General features: G+C 40.6%; 1 protein-coding gene across 1 annotated transcript in view; it reads left to right on the top strand.

The window, feature by feature from the left end:
• ror1 (receptor tyrosine kinase-like orphan receptor 1) overlaps window positions 1–19,232 on the top strand; it is a 128,628-nt gene extending 109,396 nt beyond the window's left edge. Inside the window, exons 5-12 of the mRNA XM_034210517.1 lie at window positions 7,214–7,341; window positions 8,482–8,799; window positions 9,858–10,103; window positions 10,327–10,541; window positions 13,262–13,441; window positions 14,104–14,331; window positions 14,741–15,105; window positions 15,643–19,232. Coding sequence (XP_034066408.1) covers window positions 7,214–7,341; window positions 8,482–8,799; window positions 9,858–10,103; window positions 10,327–10,541; window positions 13,262–13,441; window positions 14,104–14,331; window positions 14,741–15,105; window positions 15,643–16,339 — 2,377 coding nt within the window. The 3' untranslated portion in view covers window positions 16,340–19,232. The remainder of the gene's footprint in view (window positions 1–7,213; window positions 7,342–8,481; window positions 8,800–9,857; window positions 10,104–10,326; window positions 10,542–13,261; window positions 13,442–14,103; window positions 14,332–14,740; window positions 15,106–15,642) is intronic.
• The last annotated feature ends 2,959 nt before the right edge of the window (window positions 19,233–22,191 follow it).

Genomic DNA, 22,191 nt, shown 5'->3' with positions numbered 1-22,191 from the left:
ATGTTGTTTTTAGGATAAAAACCTTTAAAGTCGTACATACACACACTTCATTGTTAAACAACAGTGAGACTTGATGTCTAGAGCCCCTTACTGTTTCCAGCTTCCTTCTTTTCCTCAATAATCTCTCAATCTTTCGTTTTCTCCCTGATTTACCTTTTCTCGCCCTTCTCTATCGCACATTTTAACTTTCCTTTTCTTGTTTATGTTATGTTTTCCTACCTTCTCTCTCTGTTTGTGTTATTTGTTCTTGGGGATCTCTACTAATACTCAAACAAAACCTTCTCACCCTCCTCCTCCTCCTCCTCGAATTCACCTCCCCAGTAATGGGTTTCACTTTGTAACCTCTGTGCTCCACGTGTTTATGTGTGTATGTGTCCGTCTAAACACCGCTGGGTTTATGTTAGGTTTTAGGAGACATATTGCCCTGCTATCCTGCTAATTGGCAGGCTGATTGACACCCTGACTCCCAAACATCTCCCCCCACTTGGACCTCTGATACCCTGCAGTCCTCCGGGGAAGTGATGTCACCAGTACAGAAGCATTGTGAGGAGTGAGGGGATTGATGTAGGGTCCTTCCCTGCTTGTCGGATCACCATGTATGCGTTAACCCTGTTATTAAAACTTGTTGGTAGCATTCATAGTCCTGAGAGACTGGGTCTTACAACACCAGCAGCTTTATGTGGGAAGTATTCTGTGGACTATAGATAAGATCATCCTTTAAATAACATTCAGGAAAAGTTTACATGAAAACATTTTTACTTTCTATCTCAGATCAAGAGTATTTCAACCATAGGTAGTTTCATAAAAGCATAGGGAGTTACTGTTTGAATCAACCAGCGCCTGTTGCCTCCTTTATGGGAAAATTCCTCAGACTCAATGCAAGTGATGTAGAAACTATTTATTCTAGAAAATAAATACAAGAAGTGTTTATTTAGCATGAGCAGCGATAGCCACCATGACTGTATGCCATGTTTAGGCTGGTTATGGCTTTGTATATAAAAGTTCAGCACTTCATTAATTTCAGAGAAGCCAATCCTGAGGAGGTCCACCTGCAAAAAAACACAGGTCGTCCTTCAAAAAATCTGAACCTCTTTCTTAGTGTTAAAAACAATGTAGATTGTTTGGAAACTTAACGTTTTTAAAATTCCTACATGTATGTCTTAAACTGGACTTCCTTCTGAATCACATTTGTATCATCTCACTGGTACCTATGCATCACAACCCAACAAATGCATTTTTTAAAACACAGGTTTTTGCTCTGAACATCTACTAAAAACCATAAAATTATGTTATTTAAGAGAAAAACTTACCAACCCAATTCCATCCATCGTGTCCTCTCAACATCGTCTCTTATGTCTCTTCTAGTTCACTTCCTCTTGCGATACGCTCTGAATCACTTGGTCCTCCTCTCTGACAGAAGCCTCTGTTGTTGCCGTCAGTGAGTGGCAGTAACACGAGGACCCAGGAGAGCTCGTTCTTTCTTCTTTGTATCCTAATAAAGCGCCCAGTGGCCCTCCCTCGCTGCTCATTCCCAGTGTGGTCACAGGCCACTGGCAGCCACAGACACCAGTCAACCTTTGCTGCTGGTGGCCTTTTTGGCTCCATGTCAGTGAAGAGATCATTCAACTCTGCAGTCACACATGCATTCTAAAACTCTCCTATGATAACTAAGTTACACTGTCACAAGTATAAAGAGTCCAACACGTCAATCGCTGCCCAACATTCATTGTTGGCTGTTCCAAAACATGGTAAATGGTAAATGGACTGCACTTATATAGCACTTTATCCAGTCTTTATGACCCCTCAAAGCGCTTTACATACTACATGTGATCATTCACCCTTTCACACCTCATTCATACAGGGCAGTGCCACTTGCTCTAGGAAGCTAACATTCATACACATGCATACACATTCATACACCATTGGCCATGCCATCAGGAGCATCTCAGGGTTAAGTATCTTGCCCAAGGATACATCGATATGTTGACTGAATCGGCTGGGATCTAACCAACAACCTTCTGGTTGAAAGAAGACCGCACTCCCTCGCTGCCACAGTCGCACATCAGTATATATTTAACCACTATTGCATCCATCAAACTATAATACTTTTTCAACATTCATGTTTTGCTGAGTAATAATTCTGTGGTTCTTTTCGTAGTTTTAAACAGCCAACAATAGGTTTTGTTTTCTCATCTTCTTTCTATGATCTGTGGCAGGAAATGCAGTCCCTCGAGAGCAGCGACCGCACGATCGTCCATTGTTTTCTCCCCCTCAATACTCTCATGTCCATCTAATCCTTTCCAGGCCCACAGGTGTCTTTGATTTTTAGTTGGACACTTTCCTTTTAAATACACACAAACATCTAATCCCAACACCATTCACAAACTCTCAGTGCAGCATCTCTTTGACTCACTGAGCTCAAAAACATATCCATTTAAAAAATATTAAACAAATGCCTTATAATAACCTTAACATGAATCTAATAAGACTACTAAAGAAGTATACCAGTGGTTTTGCATATGTTAGCCATATATATCAGTCATGCTGGTTTGTTTTAGAAGTTATGATAAATGAAGCAGTCATTTCCAGGTTTTTCCTCTGACAAGATCTTAATAAGGATTCCTTAAAAACCATAATACAAAATCATATCTTGTAACATTTAGAAATATACAACATAAAAAGTGTAAAAAATGTTACAGTACATTTTACCCAACAACTTTCAGTTTAATAGCTAGCTACTACTCGCAACAACACCGGTATAGTCCTTTTAAAATCACACATGCATATACATGCATATACTTATTTAAGTAATTTAAGGGTGTGTATGTTTTGAAAAGAAAATGCATATAGCACAAGCTGAGGGGGCATCCCCAGTCAGAATCCAGCTGTGGCCCCACGCTGCTGGCAGCTCATCCCCTTTTCACTCAGCACCCTCAGCAGCTCCAGCACTGAAACCCTGACATCTAACATGTCATCAGGATCCTCCCCTCGCCTCCTTACCCTCAAAATCTGATCCTTTGTAAACCCCCTCCAACACATAGCGTTGAGTTTCACATCCCCTCTACTCCAAAAATCAACACAAATCTGTCATCCCAGCCCACAGCTCCTTGATGAGACATACCCAAGTTTACATGCAGAAGGCCTAAAGACTTGTTCCATAATCAAAACATGAAGCAAAGTATATACCTAACAATGCAGTCATTTTATTGTGGAATAAGCATGTGCTAAAGATTTTTAGTTTTTTATATATACTTTATATAGTTATATAGTTATAAATAGTTACGGGTTCATGTATACTTTTCTGTTGGTGCCTTGCTGATATATTTCAATACATATCTAGTAACACCCACAGTGATAGGAAACATAGACGTATATTATTTATGTATGTACGTGGATGTGAGCAGTTTATCCATGTTATATTACTTCCCATTCTTCCTTTATTTAAATAATCAAATCAGGAAGACTTGAGTTCATAATTCCACTTTAAACAATGTTTAATTACTTTTTCTGCTGGCTTGCTAGCTCACTAGCTCACATCTTTCCAACCCAGCAGGCATTGAAAGGGAGCTGCAGTCTGTCTTTCACCACTCTGGCACCGCCCAGGTGTGAATGTATGCAACCATATGGATGTGAATCAGTGTGGTGCTGGAAAAAGAGCATGGCTTCTAAGTAAGCGTTTCCATGAATAAATAATGAGGTTGGAACATTTTTAATTTTACAATGGCTCAATGTCCTCAATACCTTGTTTAGGTTCTGTGGTGAGGCTCGCCTTTCTGTTTAGATCTGGGTTATATATCGAGTCTTGGAGAGAAAAGCCTCTCCTTGTAATTAGCTATTATAAAACATTACACAGAGGGCCCGTCGCGTTGGTGTGTAAAATAAAAGGCCTGAACAGCCATCCACTGTTTACACAAATAGCAACCGCACTTGGCTCTCCCTGCCTGGGATAGCTTACACACACACTGAAAAACAAATGGATACACAAGGGCTCAAAATACAAAAGAAAGATTTTCGGAAATACCTCAAATGTCCCACTGCGATTACGGTGTTGTAAATCTGTCTTTCTTACCCATTCCTCTCTTTAGATATAAGTAGTTCCTGCTGCACTGGACAGGATACAGACACTTTTATATGCCTCTTAGACACGGCTTTCAATCCAAATCGCCTTGAATGAAAGAATTTAAAATATAGAAAGCAGTGCAGAGGGATTTTGGATTTGGGCTGAGCTGGTACTGTTGAGGCTGTTCTGACTGGCCAGAGTTGTAATTTGCCTGCGGGGATCAGGCTGCATTGTGGCGGATTGTCTGCTCTCCCTTGTCATTTACTTGTCTGTGTGTGGCTTGATGTTAGTGAGGATGTGTGTGTCCACCATCCTCTGTGACGCACAACCAAACTAACCTCTCTGCTGCCTGGACACACTCCAGCCTCACTTTGGATCCTTGAGTGTTTTTTCTCTCATGCTCTAAACTGGATTTCCATATTCTGGTTCTGATAAAGAAGGACAGCTCTGTCCTGGGGAGTCCTCTGGACACTGTTGGAGAGGTGGGAGACAGGAGAATGGCAGCCTGTCCTCCCTGCTGGACAATGTGTCCCATCCCCCCGAGGACACCCTGTCTGCACTGTGCAGCTCCTTCAGCGACAGGCTGCTGCACACGTGCTGTCTCACAGAGAAATACCACAGGCCTTTCCTTTTAGTTAGGAAGGACGAACTTCTGCAATAAATCTGTAAATACATGTTTATGCTTCCACCTTTAAGGCTATTATCTGGCTGCTATCTACAACTTTAAACATGCTACACTTAAATTGTTAACTATGTTATTTCTACTTTATCTTTACTTTTCTGCACTTTTACTTTTGGCCCTTTTAACCGCTCTAACAATGTAGATTTCCCATCTATGGGACAAATAAAGGTATTCTGATTCTGATAACATTCAGAGAACGGTTAAATCCCAATCATTCATCAATTCCTCAAGGATTCAACCCATTTCCACAATGGCAGCTTTTTATTACCAGGCTCTCCTCTTACAGCTTTAATGCCAGACGTGATTTTCACATAAACAGATGGAACTCTTTGCCAAAGGAAAATATCTGAAGATATAGCCATTTGTGAGATTGTGGATGATGAAGGGGTGCTAAGCTGTCTGCAGGAACACCGCAACATGAACTCATTATTACTGATTCCCACATTTTAGTAGGAAATTACATATTTCATGGATGAAATCGGCTATAACCTGTATTACGTCTTAAATGTAATGTTACCATATCTCCCTGGAATCGGCGGTATGCGGACCAAAGGCACTATTAAATGCTTATGTGTGTGCACGGTGTGTGTGTGTGTGTGTGTGTGTGTGTGTGTGTGTGTGTGTGTGTGTGTGTGTGTGTGTGTGTGTGTGTGTGTGTGTGTGTGTGTGTGTGTGCGCCTGTACATCTGTAAAACCCATTTAGATCTGTACAGACGGGGGGCAGAGGGAGAGAGCTGACCTTGGCCTTTCAGTCACTTAACACTCCTCAGAGAGAGGGAACCTAGTGACCCCAGACTCACACCAAACTGAACACACTCTTGGCATTACCAAGGTTCTGTTTTATGAGTGTGTGCACAAAAGGATGTTTGTTCATGTTTGCGTGCATGTGCATCCATGTATGTCACCTTGTTTCAGTTGCATCTTTAAAGCTTTGCATCTATAAAACTCTTTAAGTGCTGTTTTTAGTTTGTGGCGTAATTAGTGTAATTTGCACGCTGTTACATCCCTCGTAAACGTACCTGACTCTTGTCAACAAACGAAGTCTTACATGGTGGGATGATAATGCAGAATCAAGCCTATGATGCTCTACTTTACAGCTAAACACAAAGTAAAAAGAAGAGATGTTTTCGCAAAATGGGATCATTTAGAAAATTATTGTCGAAATGAAGTAAGGCGAATATTGTTCACTTAATGTTAGGTAGCTAAACAAAGTTGTAAATCATTGTAGTAATATTGAAAAGTAATACCCAAAGAGTGCAAGTATATGGTGAATATTTTTGGTAGCATTACGCTGAAGACAGCTAACATCCACTTTATATATAAATGTATTACATTTCTCCCAAAATGTCACGGTCTGATCAGTAACAAATGGAGTGCTTCTGTTTGCCATTAATGCAGCAGTAGGCTAGTGTAACACATGAGGATGTACTTCTAATCAGCCAATAGCTACACTATGGTTCTCTTGTGCCTGGTTTTTGTGTGAGTGTGGGCAGTGGCATCATGCACTCCCTTGTAGATTGTGGTGATGCCTGGATTAAAGTCTCCATATGGCACAATTTAAATCGCATGACACAGTGATCTCAGACTGTGTGTGTGTTGGTGTTGTTGTGTTGTGTGTGTGTGTGGTGTTGTGTGTGTGTGTGTGTGTGTGTGTGTGTGTGTTGTGTGTGTGTGTGTGTGGTGTGTGTGTGTGTGTGTGTGTGTGTGTGTGTGTGTGTGTGTGTGTGTGTGTGGTGTGTGTGTGTGTGTGTGTGGTGTGTGTGGTGTGTGTGTGTGTGTGTGTGTGTGTGTGTGTGTGTGTGTGTGTGTGTGTGTGTGGTGTGTGTGTGTGTGTGTGTGTGGTGTGTGTGTGTGTGTGTGTGTGTGTGTGTGTGTGTTGAAAAGGACCAGGGTATTTATGGAATAAAAGAGGTGAGAGATCAAAGGCAAGATCTAAGATTGACATGTAGACATTTTGAAATCGACGGAAAAAAATGATAAAGTAATCAACTCCCACACCATCTCTCTCTTTCTTTCTTTCTCTCTCTCTCTCTCTCACTCTCTGCATGTGTTTCAGATTAGGGCTCAATGACATCCCTCTGCCATCAACAAGAATAAAGTCAACAAGCCAAATAATAATTCCTAATGCGAGTTACATCTGTGCTGTGAATCTGTGCTGTGTGTGTTGGTTTAAATTCCTGCCTTTGACATGAATGTGAATTGTCTTTAGCAAAGGGAGATCTCCTTCTTGGTTTAGGACCAGCAATGAGAATCAGCCTTTTCCTTTCACTGAAGTGCAACTAGTGGTTTGCATGCATTATTCAAACATATAGTGCCCTCTTGTGGGATGTCTATGTATTGCAGCACATTTAGAAATCTGAGTCTTTCTGCTTCACAAATCCACTTGCTTCACAAACTGTATGTATTTTAACTGTTGTGATATCTCTTAACAATATTTACATTGTCTAATTTCTCTTTTCTGAATGTCTCAGGGATGATTTTGATGAAGAGGGATTCTGCCAGCCGTACAGAGGGATAGCCTGTGCCCGCTTTATAGGTAACCGCAGTATCTTCGTCGACTCGTTGCAGATGCAGGGAGAGATCGAGACACAGATCACAGGTGACAAACAGCCGCCTTATAAAGTTGGTTTAACTAACTTAACAGCAAATAACATCTATTTTCCTTACATTTTCTTCCTCAACACTTTTTGTCTTTGTGCAACTTCAGACTAAATGTGCTTTTTCTGAAGTTTCACTCAAATAATCACAGCGGTTTCAAACACAACTTGGTCACATTAACATAAGACTCAAACATTCATTATAGATTGTATATTTAAAGACAATCTCTTACATATATGTTGCAAGATTAGCAAAGCATTTTTCCTTCTCAGGCATTTTGTGTCTGACAGGAAAAAGTGACAGCCAGCTTTCATTGGGCCAGGTTCACTGGGTCAACCGTCATTTAGCAGTTGTGTCTTGACTAGTAGTCAAATTCTGCTCACAAACAGTATGTTTACCTTGTACGTTACCTTATTAAAGCTGCCTCCTTGGCAGATACTAAATCAATGAAAACCATCTGCGATTTAAGACTGTTTAGAAGGTAACCTATATTAATCCTGTATGCTGTAGGAGAAAACAGGACGTCACTTTGGAGTTCAAAGGAAGTTCAGCCAGGTCAGGCTCTGTCTGGAGCCCAAATGTTCCACAAACTAAAAATTCCTGTCTGTATTTTTGTTTTGTGTGTTCATGTGCACATGTCCTCAGAGGTCAGTTTTATTTGTGCGTTATTAATTACATCCGTACAGCTGCATCTAATAAGAGTAGAGTAACATTGTTAATCAAACCCATAACATCCAAATGATGTAGCTATTTACCATCTTAAATATATTATAATATATAATGATCTTCATTTTTAATCGCATGTCTTCTCCTTCAACCCCCACGGTGCTGCTTTACTGATAATCACAACCACAGGGAAGCAGATGTTTGCAATAACCATACAGTATGACTATGAATCATACATTTACTGCTGCAGCTTTTATTGTCAGTCTTCCCCTTTGATCATTCATGTGTTTAGGTGCTCAAGAGAGTCTTTTTTGTGTCTTTTGATTGATGTAGGAAAGAATCAATGAAAGTATTTGTAAAATGAATGATATGTATGTTTTGAATTGTGAGTTACGGACTTATAATTGTGTGTTTAAAAGAAGTATGTGAGTGCTTTAGTTCTATTCTGTAACCAACCCTCCTCCCCTCTTTACAGCGGCCTTCACCATGATCGGGACGTCCAACCATTTGTCTGATCGTTGCTCTCTGTTTGCTATCCCGTCTCTTTGTCACTTTGCCTTCCCGACGTGCGACCGCAGCACTGGAACGGACAAACCTCGGGACCTTTGTAAAGACGAGTGTGAGATCCTGGAGAACGACTTGTGTAAGACAGAGTACATTCTCGCCCGCTCTAACCCCATCATCCTGAAGAGACTGAAGCTCCCTAACTGTGAGGACCTGGCGGCCTTGGACAGCCCAGAGGCCGGAAACTGTCTGAGGATCGGCATCCCAATGGCCGAGCCCATAAACAAGAGTAAGACATGTTCAACTTTTAATTATTTCATTTTTTCATTTAGTCGTTTATTGGAATCAGGACAGTGCACATTGATGAACACTTTAAAACAAAATAATGCTTACAAGTGTAAATGAGCCGGATTTTAGCTTTGAGCTCATTTCCATCCGTAGTCCCCTCACATACAACATATAAGAACATAACATTTATATACATAGCAAAAATAAATACATGATATGTAGGAAGAGCATGAGCAGCATACAAGCATTTACCACATTGCAGTACAATGTAGCAGCTACGACATATAAAGTGCAAGATAAGATAAAAGTGCTAGGTAAAGTGCAAGAGGAGATACCCCTGTATAAAAGTGCATTTAGCGGTCTGTTAGTTGCTCAACCATTCTTTAAGTTGTCCTTTAAAACTATTGAGAGTGGGACAATCCCGTATCTCAGTTGGGAGGCTATTCCACAATGGTTATAAGTCCACAGGCATCACTGTGGACTCTATTGTAACTGCTTACAGGAGATGTTTCAAAAAGTAAGTAAGGACTGCAATTTACAATTATTCCAACACTGAAAGATGTTTAATATATTATGTAACTATTTAAAATACATTTGTATTTAAAAAATATATATATTTAATTTAACAATCTTGAATCTCCACATGTTTTGCATTTTTGCTCATTAGAAAAATTACTCAAACTTTTAATTGTTTATCAAATGTTTGCCTATCAATTTCTGTTGTCTTGACAAATCTATTCAGCAACTAATGGTTTAGACAAAAGATTCCCTCAAAAAAAAAGTAATGAATTGTAAAGATGGCAAAAACAATTCTAACATTAAAAAAAAACAATACACACAACTCTGTGAAATTACTAGCGATCAGCTTTTTATTGGTTTCCAGGTTAAAGTTTTTACATATAACATATTGTGTTTGTATCTTTGAAATAAGCTATTGATGACCAAAGGAAAGAAATGTAAGGGCAGGGGTTGATTGAGGCTTGGTTCATGAGCAGCCAGCCCAAATAGAGTTTAATCAGTGAGACCCATTCACTCAAACCACGCCTTTCTCTCCCTCAGATCACAAGTGTTACAACAACAGCGGGGCGGACTACAGAGGGACCGTCAGTAAGACCAAGTCCGGGCGTCAGTGTCAGCCGTGGAACTCCCAGTACCCTCACAGCCACACCTACCTGGCTATCCGCTACGTCGAGCTCAACGGAGGACACTCGTACTGCCGTAACCCCGGCAACAAACTGGAGGCCCCCTGGTGCTTCACGCTGGACGAAGGGGTCCGCTTGGAGATGTGTGACATAGCCGTCTGTGGTAAGAGACTAGAATATGTTTAAATATGTACTATTGAGATTCTAAATATGCAAACATGTTTTTTCTTCATAATTATGAAAAGTGTATTTTGACAGTATTTGGCTGTGATTTACACAAAAGTAATGTCAGAGACCTTTTATCACATTAAATTGCCCAATCATACAATAGGCCATACACATGATATTAATCCTCACTCTTTTTCTCTTTCTTTTCATCCGTATAGACCATAAAGACAAGTCTAGTGGCGGCAACATGGAGATCTTGTACATCCTAGTTCCCAGTGTGGCGATCCCCTTAGCCATCGCCTTGCTATTCTTCTTTATATGTGTGTGCCGCAACAACCAGAAGTCCCCCACGCCTCCGGCCCCTCGCCAACCCAAACCTGTCCGGGGACAAAACGTAGAGATGTCCATGCTCACAACGGCATACAAACCAAAGGTAGAGCCTTCACGACACATGAAACTGTTGGTACTGCAGAGTTTTCCATCCCCATTTTCTTTACATGCTTTCACCTCTCCTGCAATGTTTTCATAACACTGGGAAAAAAAGACTTAAATTAACAAATGCTTATATTATAAGTTTTGCTCTGCACATAATACCAGTGACATCTAAGTCCTCCATCTCTCTGTTGCCTTTCTGTCACTTTTCCTGAATATATCAGAGGTTTAAACTTGAATCTTACCGGCCTCATCTCACTCAAGCATGCCCTACTTATTGAAAAGCACAAGTACATATATATTCTTTATTTAACCAGGTAAAGAAGTAAAGTACTGCTAAAAAACACACTTGTATTTACTCACACATCATTGTTAGACTCAGTTCTCTTTAGCTGTCTCTTTAAGTCATGAGAGCAGACTAAGGAAGGAGTCAAAACACTGGCAAAGCCCCTCTGTGTGTCAACTGGGACATGTCCCAACATGCTGGGGTTACTTGTGTGTGTGTGTGTGTGTGTGTGTGTGTGTGTGTGTGTGTGTGTGTGTGTGTGTGTGTGTGTGTGTGTGTGTGTGTGTGTGTGTGTGTGTGTGTGTGTGTGTGTGTGTGTGTGTGTGTGTGTGTGTGTGTGTGTGTGTGTGTGTGTGTGTGTGTGTGTGTGTGTGTGTGTGTGTGTGTGTGTGGTGTGTGTGTGTGTGTGGTGTGTGGTGTGTGTGTGTGTGTGTGTGTGTGTGTGTGTGTGTGTGTGTGTGGTGTGTGTGTGTGTGTGTGTGTGTGTGTGTGTGTGTGTGTGTGTGTGTGTGTGTGTGTGTGTGTGTGTGTGTGTGTGTGTGTGTGTGTGTGTGGTGTGTGTGAAGGACCGACCTGTCTCAGGCAAAGCTTCAGATCTCTATCATCAGAGCTCAGCAGGTCCAGGAATGTTCAGCTGCAGCTCTTTTCCTCTCTGTTTATTTCTATCCCACTGTCTCTTTTTCCACTTCTCACTTCATCCATCTCTCTTTGTTGCTCTATTTCTGTCTCTCCCTCAATCGCTTTACCTTAGGACCTCTCTTTCATCCGTCACCCCCTCCTTCATCCCCTCCCTCAGTCACAAAACCTCTTTGTAATGCAGATCCTCTATCGCCACTCTGCCAGCCAACACGTAGCTCATATAAGAACTGTATCATATTTCTTTCAAGGTTGCACACTCAGTCATATCACTTATTTATCTTTTTCAACATAATTATGTGGTGGTAGGAGAGAGTGGTTATCTAGACAGCATGTCCGTTTGTGCAATACAGAGTTGATGCTCAAGGTAATGCGTATAATATTACCATCAACAGCTGTAGAAAGAACTGCAGATATCACAGATGTGTCAGAAGCCATTAATATCTGTGGTATTTGTTATTTTTGCAATGGAACAAATGTTCCACAGCCTTAAAAAGGGAGTCTCTCCTCGCTGTGTTTAGATGAGGGCCTCATATCTGCAAAGAGTCAAGGCTGCGAGAGATGAGAGAACGTTTTTCAGGATGACAACCTTGCAGTAATGGAATTATACAGTACATTTCAAATGTTCTTCATGGACAACTAGGGCCTGAAATATGGTTCACACATATTAGATCGCATTACCATCCATATAAGGATTTCAAAGGCAGAAGAAAATCTTTTAGTGCAGTCCTCACCTGTTTTTCAAGCCTATTTATTTATGTCTAGGTGTCTAATGCCATAACCTTAAAAGTCAATTGTATATAGATTGAATGTAATTTCTTCCTTTTTAAAAACCTTTTTATAAGGAATGGGAAAATCTCTAATTATACAGTCATTTATTGCCAAGTTGACTGTCTCACTTCCCCCTTTTATCAACAACCTTGTCTTGGGTTAGGCTGCTACCCAGCCAACTTTGCAGCAGGGTCACCCAGGGGCCATTCCCCCTTGACAATCCATTTAGACACACAGTAAACACACACACACAAACTTGCAGTTGTGTGAGGAAGATCTGAAGGTTTGGGTGTGGAGAGGAAAGACGGGGTGAAACAAACCCATAACTAAAAACATCTGTGTCTCTCATAACATCAGCAGGCCCCTCTCACTCTTACCCACACACTCATACACACACACACTCACACACGCCGCCCCCCCTCAGAGCTCATACAGGCCTGTGTGTCTGTCCTGCTCACAGAGGAATTTCATTATTCATCATAGAGTTCCTGGATTTTGAACATCTCTGCCAACTTTGCCTCACACACATACACACACACAAACATAAAAAAATCCCCCCTATTTCTAAGATCACCTGAACAAAAGACTAAAATGTTACAGAGTTACAGATTTATTTGTCTGCAGCTGACTCACAGTTGTACTGGCAAGATACTTAATTGCTTAGCCTTTCTTAAAGCTGCTGACCTGTCAATTAAATTGCATTTTTAACCTGAAACGTGTTGCCAGATTTCACAATCTTCCCACAATGCTTTCCAAAGAGTAGCTGACGTAATGGATTGAGACTGAAATGACAAATATGAACTCTCTGGGCTATACTTTATTTTTGTATATCTCAAAGACATACGTAATGTTATATTAGGCAGGTTGCCTGCATCGATTTAGGAGCACAAATGTAAACATCATGTCATCATTTCAATTTGTCATGCAAGGATAATGGTGGGAAAGAGTACAAAGAATCATATTTTTACTGTCACATCTCATTTCCCACTGTTCTAAGTTGTTTCCGACCCCTGTTCTTCTCTCTGCAGAGTAAGGCCAAAGAGCTTCCCCTGTCGGCTGTGCGTTTCATGGAGGAGCTCGGAGAGTGCTCTCTAGGGAAGATCTACAAGGGACACTTGTATCTGCCGGGCATGGACCAGGCCCACCTCGTGGCCATAAAAACCCTGAAGGATGTCTCCAATGTCCAGCTGTGGGCTGACTTCCAGCAGGTACGGAGTAGATCCCACCCCAAGCTTTAAAAATAGCTCAAACATGTCCACATGCATATTATTGTGGATGCAATTTTCAACCATGTGTGACTTGTATAAGACATCTTAGGCTCAACAGTTAGTCATTTTAAAAGACTTGCTTCTAACTGGCAATTGTGTGTTGATGTGGTACAAAAATAATCTACTGTTTTAAAAATATGTGGGACTACTTTTCCTGTAGAGATAGATATGTCTCATCCCACAAGATTTGAAGCATGACTTGTTATATTTCCACAGAAGGTAAACGTGGTGGGCGATGGCCAGACTGTGCTGCTAAAAAAGACTTTTAATGCTTGAAATAGTTGCAAAAATAAACTGTTGGGATGTCTGGATGGATTTAGCTTCTTGGATTGAATTTATACAGATGACTTGTTAAAACATAATTCTCCCTTTCCATCCTCAGAAAGTGAGTAAAACCTGAACTGTCAACATTAAAGGACGACATAAAAAAATCTGTCTTTTGAGTTTGATAGACTCCATCCAACCTCTTATGGACATCTTTAAGGCCTTCAAAAAAAGAAAGCTTGAGTGTTAATTTAAGTGTTCATGCTCCCATGAGCATATCAATTATTTTATTTCATTTGTTTTATACTTCACTAATACTTGTTATGTTTCCACATCAGGAGGTCGCAGTGCTGACGGAGCTGCAGCACCCGAACGTGGTGTGCCTGCTGGGCGTGGTGATCCAGGAGCAGCCTGTCTGTATGCTGTTTGAGTTTTTGCCCCAAGGCGACCTCCACGAGTTCCTCATCATGCGTTCCCCACACTCTGATGTTGGATGCAGCAGCGATGAGGACGGCACTGTGAAGTCCAGCCTGGATCATGGAGACTTCCTGCATATATCCATACAGGTGTGTATTGACAGTGCTCTTAATTATTTCAGCTACAATCCTATTTCATATACAAGTAAGAGATTGACAGATTGCTGATTTATTGATTTAGCTCTTCAGTTTGTCTTCTCTCTTTGATATCCTGTTCTCTCTTTCCACCTTACTATGTGCGAGACATACAGTATTTTGTCAGCACTCCATTATACACATCTTACTTGTTTTGCATTACCTTTTTATATCTATATTTTATGAACTTGTTTTTATTTTTATCTTGTTCTTTTGCTGCTGATCCTTAACAGTTACCAAACTAATGTTGTATTATGCCAACATCGACAATAAAAGGTCTCTTGCCTATCCTTATCTTATACTCTTTTATACGCACACTTTCTCAAAAATCATTGTTTTCCTTATTATTATTATTCAAACCTAGGTGGCTGCCGGTATGGAGTACTTGGCCTGCCACTTTTACACCCACAAAGACCTTGCAGCTCGTAACATTCTAGTGGGTGAGCAGCTCCACATCAAGATCTCCGACCTGGGTCTCTCCCGAGGGATCTACTCCTCGGACTACTTCTGTTTGCAGCCCAAAACTCTCCTCCCCATCCGCTGGATGCCCCCCGAGGCCATTACCTACGGCAAATTCAGCACAGACTCGGACATCTGGTCATTCGGAGTGGTTTTGTGGGAGATCTTCAGCTATGGGCTGCAGCCCTATTACGGCTTCTCCAACCAGGAAGTGATGGAGATGGTGAGGAAGAGGCAGCTGCTGCCCTGTCCCGAGGACTGTCCGCCAAGGTATGTTCAGGTTAATGCTACTGTGAAGTAATGATGAGAAGGTTATACAGTCTATACTGCATCTTCTCCTTGTTCTGAAGTTAGACAAACAATGGGGGATATGGGGGCAGCACATTTTCATTGTGTGTTTCCTTTTAATAGCCCTTTGTTGTGTTTCTAGGCCAAAGGAATGGGTTTTTTTAATTTTTAATTTAAACAACATTGATTCCCAAAAATCAACCATATTCAACTTACTCAAGCACATCAGTCCTGAAAAATGTATAATTAAACTTTTAATTGACAAACTTATGGTGGGTGGAACTAAAACTTTAGATTTAGCTGTACGAGAGTCACCACTGACAGAATACAAAGTAAAACAATGATGCACAACTACTTAATAACTTTACCATTAGCATTTACAAGTGGTGTACAGTTATATTAATATATACCATAACAAAGTATGCATTCACCATCTCGAAGATTATTATTTTTTAAATAACTTTATGAACTTAAGCTTGCTTTAAATGATTAGTTTTAACTAACTTTGTTGTCTCTCAGGTTTTATGGCATGATGGCTGAATGCTGGCAGGAGGGACCAGCACGTCGGACGCGCTTCAAAGAAATCCATGCTCGTCTGCGGGCCTGGGAGGGGCATTCTTCCCATGCCAGCTCCAGCACGCCCTCTGGGGGCGGAGGCAACGCCACCACCCAGACCACCTCGCTCAGTGCCAGCCCCGTCAGCAACCTCAGCAACCCCCGCTACGCTGCTGCCGCGGCTGCTGGGTACCTCTACCAGGCCCAGGCTATCCCCTCGCAGGGTCAGATGGCCCCGATGCAAGCCTGGGCGCCAATGGCTGTGACGCAAACCCACCAGCGCTTTATCCCTGTCAATGGATACCCCATCCCACCAGGATACGCCGCTTTTCCAGCCCACTTCGCTCCACCTGTCCCACCATCCCGGGTCATCCAGCACCACCTGCCCCCTCCTAAAAGCCGCTCACCCAGCAGTGCCAGCGGCTCCACCAGCACGGGGCACGTGAGCGGCGTCCCCTCCACCACAGGCTCCAACCATGACGCCAACACGCCGCTGCTCTCCCACTGCATCATGCCAGGTAACGGTGGAGGGCAGATTCAGCTGTACGGACAAATTTGCCAGAAAGGAATGGGACAACTGGACCATCCATCACAAATGGCGCTGCTCGCTGATTCTGACACACTGATGTACAACGACTCAGTCATCGTCGCAGACCTGTAGATAAAAAGAGAGGTACACACTCTTTCTGCTCGGGACCCACATTTGAGAAGTTTAGCCTCTCACGCATGGGACCCAGTTCTACCCTCGTCACTTGGAGGTCCAACAGAAACCGGCCTGTAAGCACATTTGAGAGTGCAAGAAACACTGCCGCAGCTACACAAATATATACACAGCTGTCTGACTTTTTAATGCCTTATTGTTTAAAGCATTTGTACTTACTACCATGGTTTGGGAATGTTGTGTTATTATTTTAACCTCTGTGTAAATATGGTACAGAAAGTCCTGAGTGAATGAGTGAAATACAAAGATATATATTCAAAACAAACGTTAAAATTCAAATGGAAGCAAGTCGATCCTGCGGCAGAGGAAATGGTTTGAATCACAGTCTGAAAAAGATTCTGTGTTGACATTTGAGTTAGCGGATCGTTTTAATGCAGGATGTGAAGGAAACACTGACATTTTTACCGTGACCCTAAGGTGCCTTTCAGCAGGGGTGCAACTTGCTTGTTTCTGGACTTATTTGAATACAAAAATGTGTGCTTTACATTTGCTTGTATAGTCAAATAAACTGCATTTAGCAAGCGATAATCGAGAGAGAAAATGCAACAGCAGATTGAACAAACAAGAAGGTCAACAGCTTTTACTAAGAAGACCAGCAAAGACCTGTTTGAATATGTATTGATGTGCGTATTGAAGTCAGACAGCTAATGGCTATGTGACAGCTCCCCATTGAAGCCGCTGGAATTTAAACTAAAAAGATAAAGGTGATACGTTGGCTAAAGAATTGGTGCAGGCTTTGAGATCTGGCATTTTCTCACAAAATCCCTTCGGAAATGACCCCTGAATGTTATTTGTGCAACAACATGACACTTTGCAACATGGACACAGGCCTCCTCATCAGTCTTTTGTTTCTCCTTCCATTCCTTCATCATGTCCCCCTCCTCCTTTTTCCTCTTGTACCATCATCCACCCTCCCAGAAGAGCAGGCATGGCATCTAACTTCAGAATCTGATCTACAAATGAAACAACAGAATGCTCATAATCCTCCACAGTAAACATGTATTGGTCTCATGGAACAATTTACAGTCAGTGATGTCAAACTGAAATGTCCCCCTGACAAAAGAATATGTATAATAAGTGTAATTTGAGTTTTCCCAGTATTTGAGATGTTTCTTAAAGATTGTATTCACAGGGCTTATCTTCACGTCTTTGACTTTTTCTTTCCTGTATTACCTGCGCTTGTTTGGTTGAAAAATCATTTTTCAAGACATGGAGGACGGAATGTACTCGAAGCAGAAACAGTTAAGCAGATAAGGCTCCTCGTAGACAATTTTACCATTAAACAAATCTGCCTCATCTACGTCAACAAGAACTCCAATGAACAGTATGTTGGAAATGCTCAACTCCCACTCTGTGCCTTTGCAGTAGGATGCTAGATTTAAATAAGGATCATTTTCCTGAGCTGGGGACCGACTGTATCACTGGGTGCAGAGAGATTTATGTACAGTTTTTCTTATATTTGGTTCCTTAAGAGAAAATGGTCAGTATGCTAATATTGTTATTTCTAAATGTCTGGCAGCAATTGTGCTGACATGTAAGCAATCCCAACAAGTGAAGCTTCTAATGGTAAAATATCTTAATTAATATGACCGTAATGTTTTGTTCGGAGTCTGTGAAATCACAGCTGTTATTTTATTTTTATTTCAACATGTCCAGTAGCAGGTCATTTTATACGGTTTTGGACACAATTGGCCAAATACTAAAACGTTTTTGGTTAATGATGAATCATTTTCAGTCCTGTAATCACACATATAATGCCGAAGCTGTCTATTAATGTTTAATTATGGTAGAAGCTCAGCTTAATATGAAGCTTTTGTTATTAAAATAACAACATATAGATAGAGAAACAGCTGAAGTTTGCAAAGTTTGGTATCTTAGTTACCTTCAGTGCCTTCTGGTTAGGAGACAATCATTGGTTTTTAAAGTTGTAAAAGTGTCCCAGACTGTACGTGTAGCACTTCTTATCACTCTTAGAATCCGCTGTATTCACTAACCAAACACACTTTAGTCGGGCATAAGGGTATGCTGATAGCATTTCACTGTGTATCTGCAGAGCATGAAGCGATGTTAAAACAGCATGCTGCCTGTAGTGCACTTTTTTTAAATTGTCATTTGTGGAATGGAGATAGATAACGCTTTATCTGTTCAGTTTTTACTGTATGTACCCTTATAAACTGTAACCCTTCTAATCATACCAGATATCCATACAAGAACAGTAGCTGCCCCAATTCACTGCAGACTAAAATGACTATGAATCAGATTTAGATTAGACTGAGCTTTTGTTTTCCCCCTAGATCATTTATTCAACCATGGTAAAAAAAAAAGCAGCTTGTCTGTTAAAAGCTAAATGAAGGGAGAATATTGTATTTGTTTTATTATCCTGTCGAATTTAGTCCAAGTTAGTTTGACTCGTATTAAGTTAATGTTCCCATTATTTCATTGCTGTCTTTTGTCTATTTTTCTTTTTGTTCCTTTGAAGCAGATCAAACTACCTTGGGCATCTGAGTTTGTACACATGACATCTCGCTTGTAACAGACTTACGTGTATGAATATAGCAGTGCAAAAACCACTTGTACACAAGACTGTGAATCTAAATCAAGTCTGGTTATTTTTGTATTTGGCCAAAATCGTTATTGTGCCTTTTTTAATACTATATATCCATAAGAGAAAAATACAATTACATTTATATTTCAATGACAATGTACCCGTTTCAGAAGGTTTACATGCTTATGCTTTTGACCATGAGGCCTTTACTTTGTATTTTGTCTGAACATTTTTGCACAGATGTTTTGTATTGCAAAATCATTTATTAAATGATGTTGTTTGGTTAAACTTTGAGTACATTTGTTTGAATAATCAATAGGTCTTTATAACTAATTTGTTGGGTTTTGGCTTGGTGATCAGGGTTGTAATTGCAGTATGAATCCACTAGGTCTCACCAAATTACCATTTCTGTGGATGTTCAGCCTTTAATTGTAGTGACCATTGTTGACCAGGTGGTGGTGCCCTTTATCTGTTTGATTTGTGTAGGTTTGAGCGTAAAAAAAGCTGGAAATAATATAAGTCCAGCTAGAATTTGGCAAAAAATGACTCTAGTGTATGCTTACTTGAGTGTGTGTTTTTCCCTCTAGATTCCTGCTCAAACTTTAATTTTGCACAAAAAAGCTTAGTGAGTAAGTGAGTGTGGCTGTGAGTATGAACTGTACTCTATATACACTCTATATGCATGTAAAAAAAAAAGTTTTATTTTTGTACATATATATATATCATTATTTGTGCACACGGCCCTCTGGTTTAAGATTTGTGTGAACGTATAAAAGCAGACAAGTGTTCTTAAGCACCAACACACCATGTTAAACATCCTTTTATTATATGCATTGTTAAAGGGATTTTTTCGGTGCAATACCTAAATTACATAAACTGATTAAATGAATGTTATGGTATTTAGCCATTTAGATTGTTTAGTTGCCAGGCTTTGCTATAACTACTTCAGAGCACTGGTTCTTGACCTTCTTGACTTTTGACTTCTTAATGTGTTCTTGTGACCTATCATCGGTTTGCATGTGATTATCATCATTTTTAGCAAAGATTGATTTTCCCTCGGAGATTAAAATAATTTCTGGAAAAATATACTACTTAGCTTCTAGTGATTTTCTTAATATCAATTTTCTTCAGAAAATATATTTATGGGCACATCAAATCAAACAAGTTTATTGAAATCCACATGAGGGGCGTGACATACTTACGTTTTGTTTGTAATGTGCGTAATATATCCAAGATAATATGAAGGTGAGCCTTTCATTCTCTCTCACCATCTTAAGTGTGTAAAGTGTGTTTACAAGTGGAGTAAAGGTCCTAATTGTCATTTTTCACCACTTCTGAATTCACGTAAACAGACTACTCTCACACTCTGTATGATAGGTGTAATGGGGACGGGTGTGTCCTGTCATGATGCTAAAATAGGGGGATTATTTCCTGTGACCAGAGTGTGTAACTGAGGATGACCACTCCCATGACAGCAGAGCCCTAAGGGCGCTCTCTGCTTAAGCCTCTTGAGTTCAGGGTGTGATAGGCTTTGAAAGCAAAACAGCGACCGAGGAAGATAATGATTTGGCTTTAAGAAAAAGGGATGGATGCATAAATGGAGGAAGGAGAAGTATACAGCTTAAGTGCATTGAAAGACCAAAACAAAAGGCACTAGTGTCTTACTTAAAGGTACAGCATACAGCAGAGGGATAGTCAATTGACATATAAAGCCCCATTAAAATATCTTAAAATTGTACTTATGTGGAAAACTGGATGATTTAGCACTCCTGGTTGTGAAAGCTGAAGGCATATGAAGACTGAGAGGAAGCGATACAGATATATGTTGAGGAAGGGAGAGACAGGGAGAAGGATTCAGTTTCACCGTCCTCTCGCTTTGCCATGGCAGCACTGGAAACCTCCAACAAACGCCTGATTGTTGGGGAACATGAGCTGTTTTTGTTGAAGGACTGACAGGCGCTTGACCTCTGCTGTCTGTCCGTGCTGCCACACACTGACCTTGGAGAGAGGAAGTCGAGAGAAGCCTTTGAACGATGTCAAGTGAACTACAGTGCCTTGTTTAATTTCACCCGGGGGGATAGACACAGCTGAGATAGGTCATCAGCAGTTTATAGTGATCCTCATGGTTCATGCTAATTATTTTCTTCAGAAAGTTAAAGTTTATTTTCCTGGTCAACGTAAATTATTGTTTTGTATAAATTAGCTTGTAGAATGTTATCTAAAAAATATAAATTGTTGCCATTTGGTGGTCAACTTTTTAAATCTTACTTTGAAAACGTTTGTGTTCTCAAACACTGCTTTAAAGAATACAAGTTATAATATAGAAATAGTTTTCACCAAGATCTTCATTTCTCAACGGCTGACACAGAAATGCATCACAAATTTGGAATTTTTGGGATCATACATTTGAATGTTTTTGTAACCAGACTAAGAGTCTGGAGCCATGCCCCCAACTCTGTTTGGCCAGTATCCTGGTTTTATCAGCTAAATGTATGCCATATTCACCTTCTTAATGAAGAGTGTTAGCATGCTATCATTTCAACCGATCATTTGCTTTAATTAGCATTAAACAAAAAGAGCCTACCGCTGAAGCTTTGGTATTTTGTCATAAGCCCAAGTATTGGTTTGATGATGACGCTAAAGGAAAAGTCAGGGTATCCATCCTCTCAGGACCATGAATGTCTGAACAAAATGTAATGGCCATCCGTCTAATACTTGTTGAGATATTTCTGTCTGAGAGAGAGACTGACATTGCTGCTTGTGTTTCTAAAACATACAACTGCAGACTGCATACATCATCTGCTAAAGTGCTAAAGTACGGCCTTGTGCTAGCTGTGTCTGTGTCAGCTTAAACTCATTGTTCAGGTCGAATGCATTCAGATGTTTTAAACATTAACAGTCCTCTTCATTATCAGACTGATGCTCGAATGGCCGCAGTCAGAAAGACGAGAGGAGAACAATAGAGTGAAAGATGGATCCACATTCCTTCTCTCCATTCATGCCTCAGCTCGCAGGTCTGAGATCACATGACCCCTCCCTAATAATGGCCAGTGTTCTGTGATAACATTTGTCACATCAGCTTAACATTAAAAAAAATGTTGTCATAAGAGTGTTGGCGTTGGAAGCAAAGATGAGATTGTTATTGTGATCTGATCTCATTACAACAAAATGTTGGTGAATGCAAACCGTTTCGGTTCAGTTAAAGAAAGGTATTCGCCTCCTCATGATTATTGCACATTATCTTAAG

This window comes from Gymnodraco acuticeps, unplaced genomic scaffold (genome assembly GCF_902827175.1).
Source record: "Gymnodraco acuticeps unplaced genomic scaffold, fGymAcu1.1, whole genome shotgun sequence".
In the NCBI taxonomy this organism is placed as follows: domain Eukaryota; kingdom Metazoa; phylum Chordata; class Actinopteri; order Perciformes; family Bathydraconidae; genus Gymnodraco; species Gymnodraco acuticeps.
The sequence above is the reverse complement of the archived record's forward strand: the minus strand, read 5'-3'. Positions and strand labels throughout refer to the sequence as shown.